The 18,307-nt window shown below is 65.8% G+C and overlaps 1 protein-coding gene across 2 annotated transcripts; it reads left to right on the forward strand.

Moving 5' to 3' along the window:
• On the forward strand, positions 1-11,753 carry CLN8 (CLN8 transmembrane ER and ERGIC protein). Of its 2 annotated transcripts, none has more exons than XM_059685825.1 (3): positions 1-154; positions 7,345-8,011; positions 10,111-11,753. In XM_059685825.1, exons 2-3 carry the CDS (start codon positions 7,469-7,471, stop codon positions 10,432-10,434), a joined length of 867 nt encoding a protein of 288 aa, XP_059541808.1. In that variant the 5' UTR covers positions 1-154; positions 7,345-7,468; the 3' UTR covers positions 10,435-11,753. The 2 variants fall into 2 exon arrangements, with proteins under 2 accessions (XP_059541808.1, XP_059541809.1); XM_059685826.1 differs by lacking the exon at positions 1-154 and adding an exon at positions 6,504-7,132.
• The last annotated feature ends 6,554 nt before the right edge of the window (positions 11,754-18,307 follow it).

Consider the following 18,307-nt stretch of genomic DNA (forward strand, 5'->3'; position numbering starts at 1 on the left):
ACCGGCCGTGCGCATGCGCGTCCTCGTCCGCGTCCGCGTCCGCCCCGGGGTCGCGATGGCGGCCGTGGGTGAGGGCGGGGCGGCGGCGCGCGCGGGTGACAGGCGCCCGGAGCGCAGTTGTGCGCACGGGGTCCGCGCGGGGAGGCGCGCGCAGGTGAGGCCGGCGGGGCTGGCGCGGGGCCGGGCCGGGGTCTCAGGGCCCGGGTCTCAGGGCCGTGGGGGGAGGTCCAGTGGCCCGGCGCGCGGGGTCTGGGTCCGGGTTCTGCTGGGGGCCGGGCCGAGGGATCTCGGGCAGCGAGTCCGGTGGATCCGGGGCAGGGGGTGCCGGGGGTGGGGTCGGGGGGCCGGGGGCGGCGGCCCGGAAAGGCCCGCGGTGCTGGGGGTCCTGGCTGCGCATCGCGACCGGGCAGCTGGGGCTCCAACGCGGGAGGCGTGTCCGGAGTCGGGTTGGCGGCGGCGCGGGTCCGGCCGGGCTGGGGGCGCTGCCCCGAGCGTCCCTTCCCGAACGGCTCCCGGGGAGCCGGCCCCGCGATCCCGGCAGCCCGGCGGGGCCCTCGGTGGAGAAAGTTAACGGTGACAGCGAAGCGCAGGGGCCGCGGGCACCCCCCCCCCCGCGGGTGCGCAGAGCCGGGAGGTCAGGGTTCCTGCCGGGCTGGCGTCCGAGCCCCGGCCCCGCAGCAGGTGTCTCCTGATCCGGAGGAAACACTGTTGCCGCCGGTTAGCGCCTACGGCTCGGGATGGGAGCAGTTCCTGGGCCACCGGGAGCCCGGCCCGCGGGGCTGAGCTCAGGAGGGAGGGGGACCGGGCCCCTGCCACCGAGGCCTGCGGGCCGGGCAGGGGAGGTGCCGGGGGAGCAGCCTCGCGGGGAGCAGGCAGGGTGTCCCGGGGGCAGGAACGCCTCGCCCTGGCCGTGTCCTGCAGGTCAACCTTGGACTCACAGGCGGGGCCAGCCCAGTGACCCTCGTGGCTTGTTACTCAACAGTCCGGCAGGACATGACGGGCCTTCTTTCCTGCTTTTAACTTGGTTTCCGAGTTCGGGGTCCGCTGTGCTAACCGTGCACAGATGCCCTGGTCTCCGTCGTGCCCGGTGCACCCACAGGTGGGTGGGGGCCGGAGGGTCCCCTGGCGCCCGGTCCTGTACACGGGGCTGCCCCATTTTATTTATTAAAAATGCCCGGCCGGTGCCGCAGAGCCCGGCGCCAGGCCCGGCGACAGAAGGCAGGCGCGGTGGTTGCAGACAGACTTTCCTGCAGGAGTGAAGCTGCAGAGCCGCCCGTGGCCTCTTCACCTCCCTCTGGGCTGTGGGTCCTCTGCGGTCCGTCCGTCCCCGAGCTGCTTTGCTGAGGGCTGGGCTTTAACGTCCTGGGATGGAAAGAGCGGGCTGAGTCCTGCTATGGGGCCCCGGGGGCCCCTGGGAGGGAACAGTGACTCCCAGCTGCACGTGACCCCTAGGCTTCGGGCGACATGAAGAAACCCTCACCCGGGTCCTGGGTGAGGAGGGCATGCGGGCCGTGTCCCCTTCCCACCTCAGGTGACAGGGACGTGGGCAGGGTGAGCAGCCGGAGAGGACGCTCGGGGCTCTGCGGCTCCAGGATGGCCTGGGCGGGCCTGGGCGGCGTCCAGCTGGGGCAGTGGCGTCTCTGCAGGCTCCGCCGGCCAGGCTGGGTTTGCAGATCCCCACAGCCGGCCTCGCCCCGGCCTCAGGGGCTTCCCCTGGCCTGGCCACCCCTGCGGGTGCCAGCAGGCCCCCAGGCCCAGCACAGCACCAGCTGCCAGACACCATGGGAGCAGCTGTGCAGGGACACGCAGGAGGTTCTGAGCGAGGATTGGCGAAGGGGTGGTCACAGGATTGGAGGGGGAACAAGGATGTGTAGCAACTTGTGTCTGTAGCAAGTTGTACTGGTTGTGTGTGCGGGGAGCTGTGTGCGGGGAGCTGTGTGTGTGGGGAGCTGTGTGCGGGGAGCTGTGTGTGTGGGGAGCTGTGTGTGCGGGGAGCTGTGTGTGCGGGGAGCTGGGTGTGTATAGGGATCTGTGTGTGCAGGGAGCTGTGTGTGCGGGGAGCTGTGTGTGGGGGGAGCTGTGTGTGTGCGGGGAGCTGTGTGTGCGGGGAGCTGTGTGTGTATAGGGAACTGTGTGTGCGGGGAGCTGTGTGTGCGGGGAGCTGTGTGTGCGGGGAGCTGTGTGTGTGGGGAGCTGTGTGTGTATAGGGATTTGTGTGTGCGGGGAGCTGTGTGCGGGGAGCTGTGTGTGTGGGGAGCTGTGTGTGGGGGGAGCTGTGTGTGGGGGGAGCTGTGTGTGCGCGGGGAGCTGTGTGTGCGGGCAGCTGTGTGTGTGTGGGGAGCTGTGTGTGCGGGGAGCTGTGTGTGTGCGGGGAGCTGTGTGTTTGTGGGGAGCTGTGTGTGCGGGCAGCTGTGTGTGTGTGGGGAGCTGTGTGTGTGGGGAGCTGTGTGTGCGGGGAGCTGTGTGTGCGGGGAGCTGTGTGTGTGTGGGGAGCTGTGTGTGCGGGGAGCTGTGTGTGCGGGGAGCTGTGTGTGCAGGGAGCTGTGTGTGCAGGGAGCTGTGTGTGCGGAGAGCTGTGTGTGGAGTAATGAGCTCTGGGGGGAGCTGTTTTCCGCTGTCCAGTGGGCGCACTGCGCCTGCCGGAGGGTTTGGTCTCAGCTCTGATGCCTGTGCCTGTCTGTGTCTGCCCCTCGGCTGCCTGCAGCTCTGTAGACGGGACACCATTTCCAAAGGGCACCGACCGGGCTGGCTCCAGGCCCGGGTTTCTCAGGGTACAACCTGGAAGGACGGTGTTTTCCTGGATTCCCCGTCCTCAGAGCCAGCTCCGTTACCCACCTGGGGTGCTGGCACCATCGCCTGCCCTGCCTGCCTCTGTCTGGGCCTCGTCACTGCACCCGGCCCCTCCATCCTGTCTCGGGCATCGCACCATCAGACAGTTGAGCTTGTGGTCCAGAAACACGAGGGCCCAGTGCTGGGTCCATGTGCTGCCACCTCCCGAGTCTGAGGGAGTCTGGGCAGAGAGGGAGGAGGGCAGGAGAGGGGCGCGTGGAGGTCTGTTCTCGGGGCTCCAGGATGGCCAGGCTGGGTGTGCTTGGTGCCTGGCTCACAGCGAGAGCCGCCAGGCAGGAGACCCTACGCCGTGTTCGGTTATCTCGCCCGGAGGGAGAGACTGAACTGTCCCCCTCGGAGTCGTAGCATTTATTTAACCCCAAGGGACACTGGATCCAGATCATGCCAGTTCTGTGGTTTTACATCTCCTTCTGGGCACCTGGGCACCCAAAACACCCAAGCCTGGTGGGCACTGCAGGCAGTGCAGGCAGAACCTGTGGCGGTGCCCAGGCTGGGGCAAGTCCCACGGCACGGAGCGCACCGGAAAGACCGCAGCCTGTCCCGGGGCCCAAGCCCCGCTACGGAGCTGGTGACTCGGGGCAGTAACGAGCCTGAGCGTCGGTGGGAGTGGGAGGCCTAGTTCCGTGTTGATGAGGTGGCCCAGCTGATGGTGCCTGGCACACAGCAGGTGCTTCGTGTTAGTCACTGCCACCCGCCGGCTGCATTCGTGTCTTTTTCATGGCAGGCCCTGGGGTCCAGTGGGGCGGGGAAGTGTTTTCTTAGGTCCTGAATAGCAGAACCGAGATCCGAACCCACTGAGCGGACTGCTCGTGGTCTTTGGTCCTAATGCCCTGGCGCCCTCTCCCCACCCCCCAGCCCTGCACCGGGCACTTCCGAGGGGGACCGGGTGCAGTCAGCCTCCGGGTCCGGCCTCTCCCGTGCAGAATGCAGAGGCTCCGCAGAAGCCAGGGCTCAGCCCGGGGCACATTGATGCAATCGTGCAAAACGGGAAACAGCCCGTCTCATGACCGACAGGGAAAGCCCAAGGAGAAGCTGAGGCGGCCGCACTGGGCTGAGCTCTGGATGTGGGCAGGGCAGCCCCGGGGCACGAGGAGTCCTCTGGGAGGTGGGCTCCTGCCCACCCAGCGCTCAGAGCCCTGCCTCCGGGCGCTCGCCTTCCCCAGAGGCCGGCCCTGGGGACTCCTGGTGCTCGCCCTGCCTGGGGCGGGGCGGTGGCGTGTTGCACAAGCAGCCGTGTTCCTCGGAGAGGTCCGCCAGGGCAGCCACAGGGAGATCAGGTCGTTACAGCGGGTCCCAGACAGGGCACCAATGGGGAGGCGTGGGGGGGTGGGCAGGAGAGGGGAAGGTGAGGCCAGGCCCTCTGGGCTTTCCCCGGGAGGGGCAGGCGGGCAGGGGACTCGGGTGGCTGGATTGAACAGTTGGGGGCTTGGGGCTGTCGGCCTGCTCCCCGGTTGCCTGGCCCTGGTCTCAGGCTCCGGATGGCAGGTGGGCGGGGGTCCCAGGCAGCCCAGGCTCCCGGCCGCGCTGGGCGGGGCGTCTCTCCAGCGGGAGGCACACACCAGAACAAGCGGACCCCCCTCGCCCGCACCCAGAGCCCAGTGCTCTGCCGCCCCTGAACCCGGTGTGGGACCCGCTCTGTGTACAGACAGCTTTGTTCTCTTACGTCAGACACGTTTCATTGCACAGGGTCACGTCCTTGGGCGTGTCTCCACTTGGTCCACAGTTGCTCTGCTCTCCACGCAGGCCGCTGCCCTCCCGCCCGCGGTGGCCGCACCGAAACCCGGTCTTCACGCTTCCGTGACTTACGTGGAGGGCAGAGTGTGGGTACAGGGCCCGGCACCCCGTCATCAGGGATGAACACGCCTTCTCATTCTGAGTTACAAAGTCAAGTCCCCACGGACTTGGACCGGGACAGGGCGAACCGTGTGCTGTCCACTGGGCAGTCACTGGGGGGTACGGTCTGGAACCGCGCCCCCTCCCGCACGCCCCTGCCCCCCCAGGTCTCCCCACACCTTCTGCTGAGGTGACAGAGCCCTCCCCCCCTTAAAGCTGGACCTACAGCCCCGTGCCAGGGACTCCTCTTGCTACACTCACAGCGTCCCCAGCGCGGCGACCAGCTCCCGGGGGTCTCACCAGCTCCCGGGGGTCTCACCAGCTCCGGGAGATCTCACCAGCTCCCGGGGGGTCTGACCAGCTCCCAGGGGGTCTGACCAGCTCCAGGGGCTCTCACCAGCTCCTGGGGGCTCTCACCAGCTCCTGGGGGTCTCACCAGCTCTGGGGATCTGACCAACTCCCGGGGGTGGGGGGCTCCCGCAGAATCCGCGCCTGTCCACGACCCTGCACAGCCCGTGGCATGGTGGGAATGCCCAGTGCTTCTGAAGGATTTCTGTACCAATTCTTTTCACCTCCATTAGCTGGAGCCGGGAGGTGGGGGGGTGGGGGGCCTGGGCCGGAATCGTGAGAAGGGCCCGCCCCCTCCCCGCTAGCAGTGTCTGCCTCCGCAACCACGGGCAGCCCGAGGGCCCCTGTGCTCAGCTCTCTCCAGGCCCGTCCACCCCGCCTGCCTGTCCCCCACCTCCGGCGCAGTGGCTCCCTGAGCTGTTTCCCTCTCATGCTCCCTGGCGTGGCTTCTCACTGCCCGGTGGTGTCTCGGACACGTTTTCCCCGTGAGCCTCGTCCCTTCCCTCAAGGGCGGCCTCCCCTTGGGCCACAGTGGCTCCAGCCTGTCCGGAGTCCCCGGCTGCACATCCCGAGACATGGTCGCTCCTGCAAGCCCTGCGCCCCAGTAGCAGCAGCCGCGTCTCCGCATCCCAGCAAAGCAGCCCTGAGCCGCCACGCTGTGTGCGCGGAGCCGGGGCCTCCTGGCCACCAGGCGCTCCCTGCGCGTGGAGCTGAGGACCGGCCAAGGGGCTGAACCCCTGGTGCCTGTGCACCCCCCCCCCCCCCCCCAGCTCGAGCTCGGAGGCTGGAGAGGTTCCTGTGGTTTCGTTACACGAGCCAGTGCCTTCGCGTTCCTTCGTGGGTGGGGCGTTCCCGCATGAGCAGTTCAGTGCCCGCTGCTCAGGCGGTTCCCTGCGGCTGCACGCCCACGGGCGGTGCCAGGCCTCCTCGCAGCCCTGTGCGGTGTGGGCGTGGGCGACCAGGGCATCCGTGGCTCCTGCACCGCGTGGGCGGCTCCCGGGCTGTTGCGCCAGGACCGCCTGCCTCCTGGTGGGCCCTGCGGGCCGGGTCCCCGAGCAGGCGTGGCTGGACAGGTCGATTCGGAGGCGCCTTCACTGTCACAGACGGTCCCAGTATGCAGCCGTGGACACTGCAGGGCTGGAGCCTGTCCTCACTCCAGCCGTGCCCGCTGCCGTCTGTGCTGCCTGGCCGCGGTGGGGGCCTTCTGTGCTGGTCCCCCGGGCCAGCACCGGGGGAAGGTGGTAAGTCGGAGCTTGTAGGAAGGCCCTTCCCGCCCGGGCAGCCGGGGCCTGGGGGAAGGGAGGTGGGAGCTGGCCTGAGGGAGAGACGGAGAGTGGGGACCCACTAGGCCCAGGCTGGGGGCGGGGGGCCAGGAGAGCCGGTGTTTTCAGAAACTAGAGGTGCACTGGGCGGTAGCGGGGGAGGTGCAGGGAGGCAGGGGTCCTGGGGGCTCCGAGGTCACCCGGTCAGGCTCTGACGGAAGGGGCGAGAGGAGGAGCCCAGACCTGACCTGTCCCGGGAGGACACACCTGTAGGGACAGGCCAGGCGGCCTCAGGCGCGGCAGGAGGTAAACTTGAAGCCCATTTTCCGTGATCTCTGTTTGTCAAACCCAAGTCGATGGAGAAGTGGATGGGTTGTGAGCAGCAGAATGGCAGCGGCCATGGGGTGAACTTCTGTGTTCTGTTGCTGCAGAGAAAGGAGCTGGCCTGTGAGGAGGTAAACCTGCCCACAGTACTTCCCCACCAGCACCCGGCCGCGGGCCGCAGGAGGGAGTGGGTCCTGAAACCGTGCCCGAAAACTCCCCAGCCCTTGGTTAAGTCGCTCTGATGTGCTTGGTTTAGGGGTGTTTTCATGGTTAGAAGGAGGACCTGCTTTTCCTCCTTCATGGGGACATGGGGGGCACCAACACCTGTGCGCCAGCCCTGGCTCAGTCCCTGGACGCACAGCGCCTTCTGGTGCTGGCGCAGAGCGGCCCACTGTGGACGGCGGCTGCAGGGGCCTGACCCCAGGCGAGCCGGCGCGATCGGTCCGCGGCCCGGCCCGTGCTGGGAATGTGGTCCCGCCTCGTCTGGGGTCTGGAGGCGAAAGGCTGCATCCAGTGTAAGTACCTGGGATCTGACCTGGGATGACCTCCGAGAGGGGGAGGGGGCCTCCGTCTTCCTTGTGACTCTTTCTCATATGTGACCAGTGAGCGTGCTCTGGCTGTGCCAGTGCCTTCAAACAGGCGTGAGCATGAAGTCACGTGGACCTGGAGCCGTGCTGTGTCCCCGCCTCAGTGCAGCCGATGTAAAGGCCATTGTCTTTCCTTCCAGGCTGAAGGCGGACACATGACGACCCCAGTGACCGCGGCCCTGGCCCTTTGTTGTGGACGAGACGCCGCGTGGGGCCCCGCAGCCCTGTGCTGACCGCGCTCGCTGTGACCCAGGACTCGGGACAATGGGTCTCGCGGGCGACCAAGGGGCATCGGAGAGCATCTTTGACCTGGACTACGCCTCCTGGCAGATCCGCGCCACACTGGTGGCCGCCGGCTTTGCCTTCTACCTGGGTGTCTTCGTGGTGTGCCACCAGCTGTCGTCCTCCCTGAACGCCACGTACCACTCCCTGGTGGCCAAGGAGAAGGTCTTCTGGAACCTGGCAGCCACGCGGGCCGTGTTTGGCGTGCAGAGCACGGCCGCGGGTCTGTGGACGCTGCTGGTGGACCCAGTGCTGACGGCCGACAAGGCGCACGCCCAGCAGAGCTGGTCCTGGTTCCACGTGGCCACGGCCACCGGCTTCTTCCTCTTCGAGAACGCGGCCCTGCACCTGTCCAATGCGCTCTTCCGCACCTTCGACCCCTTCCTGGTGCTCCACCACCTCTTCGCCTTCCTGGGCTTCCTGGGGCTGGCGGTGAACCTGCAGGCCGGCCACTACCTGGCCATGACCACGCTGCTGCTGGAGGCCAGCACGCCCTTCACCTGCGTGTCCTGGATGCTGCTGAAGGTGAGCGCCGCCCGTCCCGTCAGGTCCTGCTCCGCCCGGAAGCTGAGCGCCGTGTCCGGCTCGCGTGGGCCATGGGGTCATCAGCAGACTGAGCGACTGCAGGCGGCTTCGGCAACAAGCTCTTTTTGGTTGAATTTAATTGTGTTCATTTTATTATTTTATTTTTTAAATATGTTTATTGATTTCAGAGAGGAAGGGAGAGGGAGAGATAGAAACACCAATGATAAGAGAGAGTCATGGATCGGCTGCCTCCTGCACGCCCCCTACTGGGGATCGAGCCCGCAACCCGGGCATGTGCCCTGATCAGGATCGAACCCGGGACTTTTCAGTCTGCAGGCCGACGCTCTGTCCCTGAGCCAAACCAGCCAGGGCTAACTTTATACGTTTTAAAGAAATCACTTAAATGGGGCTGGGGAACCTGCAACTGAGGTGCGTGCCCTTGACCGGGAGTTGGACCCTCAGTTGGTCCAGGACGGGCTTCACGGCATCCTGCTGGGTGCACAGTCACTGTGGACAAGGTATCCAGACGCTGTGTGATGGACATGGCTAATCATCACGTGGCAGTCTCACCTGCGGGGCCAGGGCGTGCTGCCTCGCAGTGCACACGCCTCCCTGGGCACGCGCCTCTCTGTGCACATGCCTCCCTATGCAGGTGCCTCCCTGGGCACACGCCTCCCTGTGCACGAGCCTCCCTGGGCACACGCCTCGCAGTGCACACGCCTCCCTGGGCACGCGCCTCTCTGTGCACATGCCTCCCTATGCAGGTGCCTCCCTGGGCACACGCCTCCCTGTGCACGAGCCTCCCTGGGCACACGCCTCGCAGTGCACATGCCTCCCTGGGCACACGCCTCCCTGGGCACGCACCTCCCTGGGCACACGCCTCCCTGTGCACGCGCCTCCCTGGGCACACGCCTCCCTGGGCACACGCCTCCCTGGGCAATGCGTCGGAGCAGCCCAGGTGGCGGCGGGTGAGGCCTGAGCAGGTGCCACGGAGCCCGCTTCCCCTGGAGGCCACAGGTGGGGCGCCGGGTCGGATCCTAGTTCTGCTTTTAGAAGATGAAACTCCACACTTTCCCACTGCGGCTGCACGATGCTCATTCCCACAGCCCACAGCGCTGCCTGCCTTTCTCTTTCCCTGGGGCCATCTGGCAGAGGGAGGTCGGTCTCGCTGGTCTGGCGCGCTTTCCCGACAGCTCGTGGCATCAGCGCTCTCAGGTAGCTGTCGCCCGTTAGTCTTGGGAGAACGCTTCAGTCCCGAGCCCGCTCTTTAACCCGATTGCTTGCTTTTAGACTGTTGGCTGCATGGTTCTTACGTCCGCTGGAGGTTATCTCACCGATACCTGACCGACAGGTGTCTGCCGCCACCTCAGGCCTCTTCCCGGGCTGTCTGTCTCCTTTGTGAGGAGCGCAGCCGCCCGCAGCCCTGCCTGTGACTTTATATTTGAAGTTTTTTATTGTGTACAGAGAGCGAGCATCTGCCATAAGGTAGATGGAGTCTCGAATGGCCCTTCCTGGAAGCTCACTTAGCGAAGCCATGTCCTCCCGCGCTGGCGGGAACACGGGCCCACGCAGAGGCCGCGCCTCCGGTCCGACCGTGCAGGCTGAGCAGCTGTGCCGGACGAGAGCCGTGGCGAGCGCCCTCGGGGCTCCAACAGAGTAGCTGGGGACCCATCTTGCTCTCCAGCAACGAGGCAAAGCCCCCTTAGACTTCTGCTTCTGTTGCCCACAGTCCGGTGTCAGAGGCCTGAAATCCTAGCCGAGACCAGCATGAGACGGGACCCTTGCAGGCTGGCTCTGTGGGTTTAGCTGCAACCCCTGGAGGCTAGGTGTCGTGTGAATTAGAATGACCTGAAGGCAGGTTCCCTGTGGCTGAGTCCCAGGGCTAAAATACACAACAGCCCAGAGATCAGGGACGGCCTCGCCCTGAGCGACGCCTGGGCTGTCCGCAGGGGAGGGCTGGTCAGCAGGCCCAGCACCCGGCCAGCGCTGCTGTCACTCTGTGCTTGGCCGGGGACGGGCCAGCCAGCGCGAGGCGGGAGGAGGCCCGGGCAGGACGCGCGTCCCTGCGCTGCCGTGCTGACCCTGTTGTGTCCCCGCAGGCTGGCTGGGCCGACTCGCTGCTCTGGAAGGCGAACCAGTGGCTGATGATCCATATGTTCCACTGCCGCATGGTGCTCACCTACCACATGTGGTGGGTGTGCGCGCAGCACTGGGAGGGCCTGCGGGGCACCCTGCACCCGCCGCACCTGGCGCTCTTCCTCCTGGGCATGAGCCTCCTGACACTGGTGCTCAACCCCTACTGGACCCACAAGAAGACGCAGCAGCTCCTCAGCCCCGTGGACTGGAACTTCGCCTCGCAGCGGCCCCGGGGCCCCGCCCCGCCCAGGGCCAACGGCCAGGTGCCCCTGAAGAAGGGGCAGTAGCCGCTGGGAGCCCCCCGCCTCCCGACGCCCCAGCGCTGCTCCTACGAGAGGGCTTGGTGGTGCATTAGCATTAATTCCCAAGTCGCCACCAAGCGCCTCCGACGTGACTGCCTTCAAGGGCAGAACTGTTGCGTTGTCTGTAATGGTTCCTTCCTGGGAGCCCACCTTGGGGGCGAGCTGGTCATGGAAGGTTCCGGGGAGGCGGGGCTGGGTACGAGTGCAGGCGACCGGCTTTCTTGCCCTCGCCTTGCTGGGCCTCACAGATGGCGTTTCCTACAAAGGAGGGCGGTCTCCACCGGCAGGCAGGTGGGAGGCCGGCGTTGCTGTGGTCGGAGCCCAGCCACCTGTCTGCGGGGGCTGCCTGGCTGAGGAGACGTCGTATGAGAAACGCCACGCACTGGGTCTCCTCAGCCAACCCGCTCTGTTCAGACCTTGTCTGTTCCCTTGGAAGGAATCGCCCCAACATAGAAAACCATGGGACTGGTCTCCTTGCAAGTTCCCAGAGCGAGTCTGTCCAGCCCGTGCAGCAGTGCCCTCTAGGGGCCACGCTGCAGCGGCGCCGTGTGGGGGCACCCAGCCCCATAGGGCGGTTGGGGGAAGTCTCGCAGATTTTTTAAGGAAGTTGCACAAAACCAGAATCATGTGTTCACAATGAATTGCTCAGTTGACAAAATAAGGAAGATACTTAATCATCAGAATAGCCTAGATTTCAGAGACATTGCAATTGGACTGCGTGCCAGCGGGTGCCCGAACGAGACCCCGATTCCTTGGTGGTTTTCTCTGGATCCCACGACAAGGTGGTGCCGGCTCCCTGCGAGCTGTGGGCAGACCGGCCTCGGCCTCTGTGGTGCGGGCTGCCAGGCCCTGCGGCTCCCCTGCTTCCCGGCTGCCTGGGGCCAGCCCGAGACGTCCTGGTCACTGCCATGCCAGGCGGACCTGTCCCCCGCCCCCCGGAAGTCTCACCCAGAGAGGCCCAGCATCTGTGCGTGGCACGCGTGTGCAGCTCATCGAAGGGATGGTTACGGAAGCACCTGGGGTGTTTGGAAGACTCGTTTCTTGCTGAGATCACGTGGGACCTGGGCCGTTCCGTGCGGGACCCTCGGAGGCCGTGTTTGATGACGGCGCGCTGATTCTATTGATCATGTCACCCCTATTTATCGCACCTTAAGAAGTGAGTTAAATCTTAACAGTACCCACGAATCATGCCCTGCAGCTAACTGACGCCCTGGCCGGCCTGCCCTTTCCCGTTCCCGTGGAAGCAGAGGGGTCGGCCAGCCAGACTTCTAACAAAGTAAAATAAAGCAGCCGATGTTTGCAGAGCCCGAGGCTGTGGGTCCTTGTCTCTCAGCGCCGCTCTCGCCCTGAGTGTCCTGTCAGCCACACGTGACGGGAACCCTCGTGTCCTGTCAGACACACGTGACGGGAGCCTTCGTGTCCACGGCTCAGTGTTTATCTGACCTTCACCAGGATTCCGACCGCCCACCCCTGTCTCAGTGAAGACGTTGGGGCGCAGGACGGCAGAGCCCAGGGCAAGTGAGGGGCGGCGCCCTCCGCTCGCGGCGCTCCATCCTGACCCCACTCCTGCCGTGAGGACCCCCCTCCCTCCTGGTCTGTGTTGCCAGGACTTGCAGGCTCCCAGGTGGTACCCCGCTATCCGGGCCCCTCCCCCAGCCCAGGTTCCCGCCCAGCCGTCCCCCTGGCCAAGGCTGCAGGTGACAGGAGAGACGCCTGCGTGCCAGGGGACGTCCGACACAGCTGGGCAGAGCTGGCTGAGCTGGGGTGTGAGGCACCGCCGTCCCTGGGGCGCCTGCCCGCGGACACTGCTCTGTGTGGCTCACGTCTGCGGAGGGAGCAGAGGCTACACGGGGGCGTCCGGTAACAACCAGACGCGCCGGGTCTCGTGAAGATGGGGGATCGGGCCGTGTCTCCCTCTGTGCCGCGGATTCCGAGAGGGTTCCCGTTCCTCTCATTCGAGGGGTGCACCCTGAGGCCCGACTCCTCCACCTAGTGTCACGTGGTCAGGTCAGCTGCAGCCTCCTGCCCAGGACGGTTGTGGGGGTAGAGATGCTCCCCATGCACATGAGACCCCCCCCCACCCCCACCCCACTGCTGCAGCAGCAAGGCCGGGCTGCTCACAGGACGGGTGCAGAGGTGGGGCCGGCCCTCACCTTGGGTTAGGAGTCAAGGTATGAGTTTGGGGGGACAGACCCTAGCAGGGTTCTGGCTGGGTAGCCGGGTCAGGCCTCACCTGGGGCGGAGGGAGGAGCAGGCTCAGCCTCAGGTTGGGGCGGGCGGGGATGGGTAGCGGGGGCTGACCTGGCTCAGCAGGGCCTTCCTAAGCCTGGACATGGAAGGGCACCCTGGGGAGTCAGGGCCCGTGGGTGGAGCACTGGGGAGCCTGGTTAGTTAGGTCCGGGGGAGACTGCCCTTCTCCTGACCCAAGGGGGGCAGGTCCCCAACCCTCAGTCCTGCTCCCGGATCCAAGCTCCTGGCTCCCACTGGGTCGGACAGGCTCAGGAAACCTGCCTCCTGCACACAGCGCCCCTTTGAGGGGGCGTTTGCTTCACTGACTGACTGTGACAGTCACACACCCTCCTCACAGCGCCCGTCCGGGACAGCCTCCCCGGCAGCCCTCAGGCCCAGCCCCAGGGACCTGCCATTCCTGACACTGCGGTCCCTGCCCCTCTCCTTGTCAGCGGCCTCGGCAAGTTCGCAGTGACTGTGGTGGGCAGACGGGCAGAGCAAGGACGACGGGCCAGGGTCAGCAGGACGGAGAGCCCAGGTGCCTAGCAAAGGACATGATGGGGGGGCTCGCCCCAGGTGACCTCTCCCCTAGCATATCCCTGGTCATGTGGTTTGCACCCCCGGCCTTTCCTCCCTGAGACAGCATCTAGGCTTCAGTTGTATGTCAGCTCCAGGCCCAGAAAAGCAGCAAAACCAGACCAGTGACCCCATGGCTGCCTCAGGACAGCTGATGGGACAGTGACCCCTGCCTGGTGCCGGCCAGCCAGTCAGTGGAGACCCGGCCCTGGAAGGACACACCTGGCAGCTGCTGACTGTTCTGCTGAGACCCTGCCCTGGGACCTCCCCTAACTCTCCACGGTAACGGCCCCAGGACTGGGGGCCAGCACCCCCCCCCACCCCCGCAGGCACATCTCCTTTACCGTCCTCTCTTCTCAGCTCCAAGGCCCTGCCTTGGCCTCCCTCACTTGTTTCCTCAGCCCATTTCTCCTCCCACCTCTGTGATTTTATAAACTAGAGGCCCGGTGCACGAATTCATGCACAGGTGGGGTCCGTCTGGCTGCCCCAGTCGGATCAGGCAGGGCCAGCCAGGGGGAGGGGACGCAGGAGGTTGGCCGCCACCCCCCCCGTCCACGCCCCCCCAAACTCCAGGGTGAACTCTGGGTGGAGGGGACAATTGGCACATTAGCCTTTAATTAGACAGGACGCTCTCTTACAGTTTGGGCCTTGGCTCTGAGTTCTCTCCTTGCCAGAACCCAGTACTGAGGTGGCTGGACCAGGCTGGGTCTGACCTCTGGTCCCACACCGGGTGCCATGCGGGTCATGCTGCCCCCACACCCGACGTCTGCCACTGGTCCCATCTCTGCCACCCACCAGTCGGTTAACTTTGCAGTCACCTCGTCACTGCAGGTTTTCTGTTCCTCCCTGTGAAATGTGAGGCCTGGTGGTTCACTGGGCTCCCGTGTCGGTCCTGCCGTGGCCACCGACACTCCCAGGAGATGTGCCTGTGGCCAGAGTCCTGGCAGGCAGAATCCGGGGGTGCCTGGCCTCCTGCCCCCTCCACTCAGGAAGTGCTGCAGACAGGAGGGAGGGAGAGAGGGAGGGAGGGAGAAAGGGAGGGAGGGAGGGAGGGAGGGAGGGAGGGAGGGAGGGAGGGAGGGAGGAGGGAGGAGTGTGGAAAACGAGACACCTGGGAGACAGTCACCATTTTGGGTAAGGGGTGCCTGTGTCCTGCCTCAGGACCTACGGGACGTGTCCAGCCCAAGACCAAGTGTTCTCAGGGGTTTTCTCACGGGGAGCCCTGGGGCGCCCATCCCAGGAGGGAGCCTGCTGCCTGTCACCCAGAGGAGGTTTCAGATAGACTGACCTTGTCCGGCTCAGTGGTTGAGCATCAACCTGTGAACCAGGGGGTCAGGGTTCAATGCTCAGTGAGGGCACAGACCCGGGTCTCAGGCTTGATCCCCAATGGGGGGTGTGCAGGAGGCAGCCGATCCATGATTCTCTCTCATCCCTGATGTGTCTCTCTCTCCCTCTCCCTTCCTCTCTGAAACCAATAAAAATAGAAAAAAGAAGATGAGACCGACCAGGGCAGGAAGCCAGACAACCACTGGTGTCTCCTGTCCCAGGTGGCACCTGGGTCTGACCACCCAGGAGCCCGCTGTGAGAGAGCCATTCTCACGCCCACTTCTCGGTTCCCCCACCCGGCTCGGGCCCCATGGGAACGGGGTGGCTTCGTGTAAGAGCCGGTGCCCCACTGGGTCTGGTGCCCACTTCACAGTGGCAGCGGGCTCCGTCGGGCCTCAGGGTGGACGCCTAACGCCACCAGCTCAGGTTCAGCTGTTTCAGGTTAGTGTGGCTCAGAGACGTGGGGGGATGTTTTCCTGAGATGACCCTCATCCAGCCCCCGACTCCCCCGCGTTCACCTTTCAAACCGAGACTCTTGGCTGTGATGGGGGGGATGGTGCCTTCTCCTCCTGTGACCTCCGCGGGGGGTCGCCGGAGCAGGAAGAGGAAGTGCACTCGTTATGGAGACGCTATGCCGTCACTAACTACAACATTACAAATACACTGGGTGCCGGCTGACAGGCCTGGCCACAGGCCGGGTCGCAGGTGACTGAATTCCTGGGGGAGCTCCCGAAATACCTTGCATCCGCCTTTACTGTGGCTGCTGTTGGGTGCTGGGCATGCTCTGTGCTTTCTGTTTCCTTAATTTTGCATTTCTTTCCGAGGCCCCCCTCAATGCCCTTTCCAAGTCAAGTCGTTCCGTGGGCTCAACAAGAAAACAGGGACCTGCCGCCCCGGCGCTCCCTGGAACGGCCACTCTCAGCTCATCTGCTTCTCCTGACCGGTGGCCCTGCCTTACTGGAAGGACGCTCTCCCTGAGGTCTGTGGCCCGGGGTCCCCAGGAGGCCAGCCTCCAGCTTTCACCCGCTCCCCAGGGTGCGCGTGGCCTGCTCCCCTGGGTGCGCGTGGCCTGCTCTCCTGGGTGCGGAGGGGTCCGGCTGGGCCCAGGACTGGAGGCACTGTCCACAGCCCACTGTCCCGGCCTTGCCAGCCCCTTTCAGCAACCTGGGGCTTCTGGTCCCGGAGCCGGGGGGTGTCCCGTGCCCTGAGCTTCCCCGGTCCTGCCCCCCCCTTTCCGTCACTTTCCCACGTGTCCGTCCATCACCTTCCTCGGGTCGCCTGCCGCCTGCCCACCACGCATGTCCCAGCTCCCAGGCCGGGCTGTCGCACCCAGCTGTCCCTTGGGACTCTGCTCTGGGGGTTAACCTCTGCCCCAGTTCTCACGAATCCTTTCAGCCGGGTCTCGGGGAGTGGGAGTCACTGTGCTCAGTCCGCATTCACCCAGGGCGCCCGGGCCCCCTGCTGGTGTCGCTGCTGTGCTTTATCTCATTGACCAAACTGCATCTCAACTCCAGAATTTGTTACAAAATATATATTTATTGATGTCAGAGAGGAAGGGAGAGGGAGGGAGAGAGAGAAGCATCAATGATGAGAGTCACTGATCGGCTGCCTCCTGCACGCCCCACACTGGGGATGGAGCCCACAGCCCGGGAATCAAACCGCAACCTCCTGGTAGGTGACTGCTCAGCCCCTGAGCACTCGGTATCACATGTGACCCCGTCCTTGGGTGAAATGTGGTTTCTCAGCAGCCGGATGGGGGGGCCCATGAGGGAACTGCTGTGTGCAGTCCAGACAAGACAGGGAAGCAGGCCTCAGACCTGGGGCGTTCTCTGGATTCGGGCTGTAAAGAATTTCTCCTCCAGGACGTTCTGGGAACCTGGGGTGAGCCTGGGGGTTCACTTGCAAAGCAAACAGGACTCATTTCCCCGCGGGGGAGGGGTCCAGGTGGGGACAGCTGGGCTCTGGCTTCTGCTCCGGCCGCTGGCTGCTGAGTTAACGTCTCTGTGCACGGATTTCACCTCACGACGAAAGGCCACGGTCAGAACAGCACAGGGCAATTTCCTTGGGGATTATCTTCAGAATTCTTACGTTGGCCAACAGAAAATGACTATTGTTTGAAAAGTATTTGTTATTCCCGTCTCTGAATACCATAAAAACGCCTGCGCCGGGCGGCTCAGTAATGAAGGGCTACCAGTTACTCTCCCTACTGAGGCTCATCCTCCTGGGGGGCGCCTGGCCGAGTCCTGACCGGCGTTCCCGTAGGTGGGGACTACCTCCCTGTCCGAAACCGGCCAGTGAACCCGGCCCCTGGTTACAGCACGTGCACTTCGGGTGTGGAAGACACGCGAGTCCTCAGCCGCTCCGATTGCACGTGGCCCTGCGGTTAGCCCTCCGCGTGCGCTGCTCGGAGCCCCGTTCCATCCACGGAGTCAGCCGTGGTCCAGCAGCTGGGCGGCCCCGCATCACCACCGCAGCTCGGGCGCTGAGGCTGCCCGGTGAGCCCCGTGGGGGCGGGAGGGCCGAGCATGTCCGGAAAGAGCCGAAGGTTTAGGAAAGAGCCGAGGGCCGAGAGGGGCAGAGGCGGGGCCGGTGGAGGGCGGGGCCGACGAGGAAGGCGGGGCTGGAGGGGCGGGCGGGCCGAGTGTGTACGGAAAGAGCCGAAGGTTTAGGAAAGAGCCGAGGGCCTAAGCCCCGCCCTGGGGCCTGAGAGAGCAGAGGTGGGGCCGGCGGGGGTGGGCGGGGCCGGCGGGGAGGGCGGGGCCGGCGGGGAGGGCGGGGCGGGCGGGGCGGGCGGGGCCGGCGGGGCGGGAGGGGCGGGCGGGGAGGGCGGGGAGGGCGGGGCCGGCGGGGAGGGCGGGGCCGGCGGGGAGGGCGGGGCCGGCGGGGAGGGCGGGGCCGGCGGGGCCGGCCGGGAGGGCGGGGCCGGCGGGGAGGGCGGGGCCGGCGGGGAGGGCGGGGCCGGCGGGGAGGGCGGGGCCGGGCTGGTCCCTTGCAGCCCTGGAGCCGCCATCCGCGCCCGCGGCCACCCCGGGGAAGCCCTTCGGGACCAAGGACTGCGGCGAGGACCCGGCCCACCCGGCCTGAGCTCAGCGCCCAGACACCCGCTTCGTCCCCGCAGCCCCGCGCTGAGGACGGTCTGTCCTGGTCGGTGTCCCCGCTGCAGGCTTGGCTCGGCGGCTGGCCCGGATCCCGCCCCTGCCGGGCGGGCGGGTACACCCGCGGCAGCCAGGGCCGGGGAGGGGGAGTCGGGGCACAGATTCTGTCCTGACCCCACGCCCATCCCCTAAGCTCCAGGCTGGACCCTCCGCGGGTCCGCGCCACCTCCGCAGCGGGGTCCCAGCAGCTGGACGCACCCACTTAACTCGGTTCCCACACCATCCCCCCACAGGCCAGTTCCCGGCGCCTCCCCTTGACACATGCCAGCAGATGCCCGCGCGGCTGGGTTGGAGGGCAGAGCACATAGTTGGCAGCGATGCGGAAGCCCTGGGGGTGGAGACGCGGTGCTGACCTCCCCGAGCTGTGATGACAACAAGGAGAACAGCGCCGAACTTCCAGGTTCCCGCGGGAGAGTTGCCAGGCTGACTAACCGCAGGACTGACCGCAGGGTTGATTATAGGGCTGGCTGTAGGGCTGGCTGTAGGGCTGATGTAGGGCTGGCTGTAGGGGTGGCTGTAGGGGAGGCTGTAGAGCTGGCTGTAGGGCTGGCTGCAGAGGAGGCTGTAGGGCT

This window comes from Myotis daubentonii, chromosome 2, assembly GCF_963259705.1.
Source record: "Myotis daubentonii chromosome 2, mMyoDau2.1, whole genome shotgun sequence".
Taxonomy (NCBI): domain Eukaryota; kingdom Metazoa; phylum Chordata; class Mammalia; order Chiroptera; family Vespertilionidae; genus Myotis; species Myotis daubentonii.

Excerpts from the sequence above, each read along its gene's own strand:
- CLN8 (XM_059685825.1), top strand. The coding sequence starts at position 7,469 with ATGGGTCTCGCGGGCGACCAAGGGGCATCGGAGAGCATCTTTGACCTG. Across the intron at positions 8,012-10,110 it reads TGTCCTGGATGCTGCTGAAG|GCTGGCTGGGCCGACTCGCT; the intron begins GTGAGCGCCGCC and ends GTGTCCCCGCAG.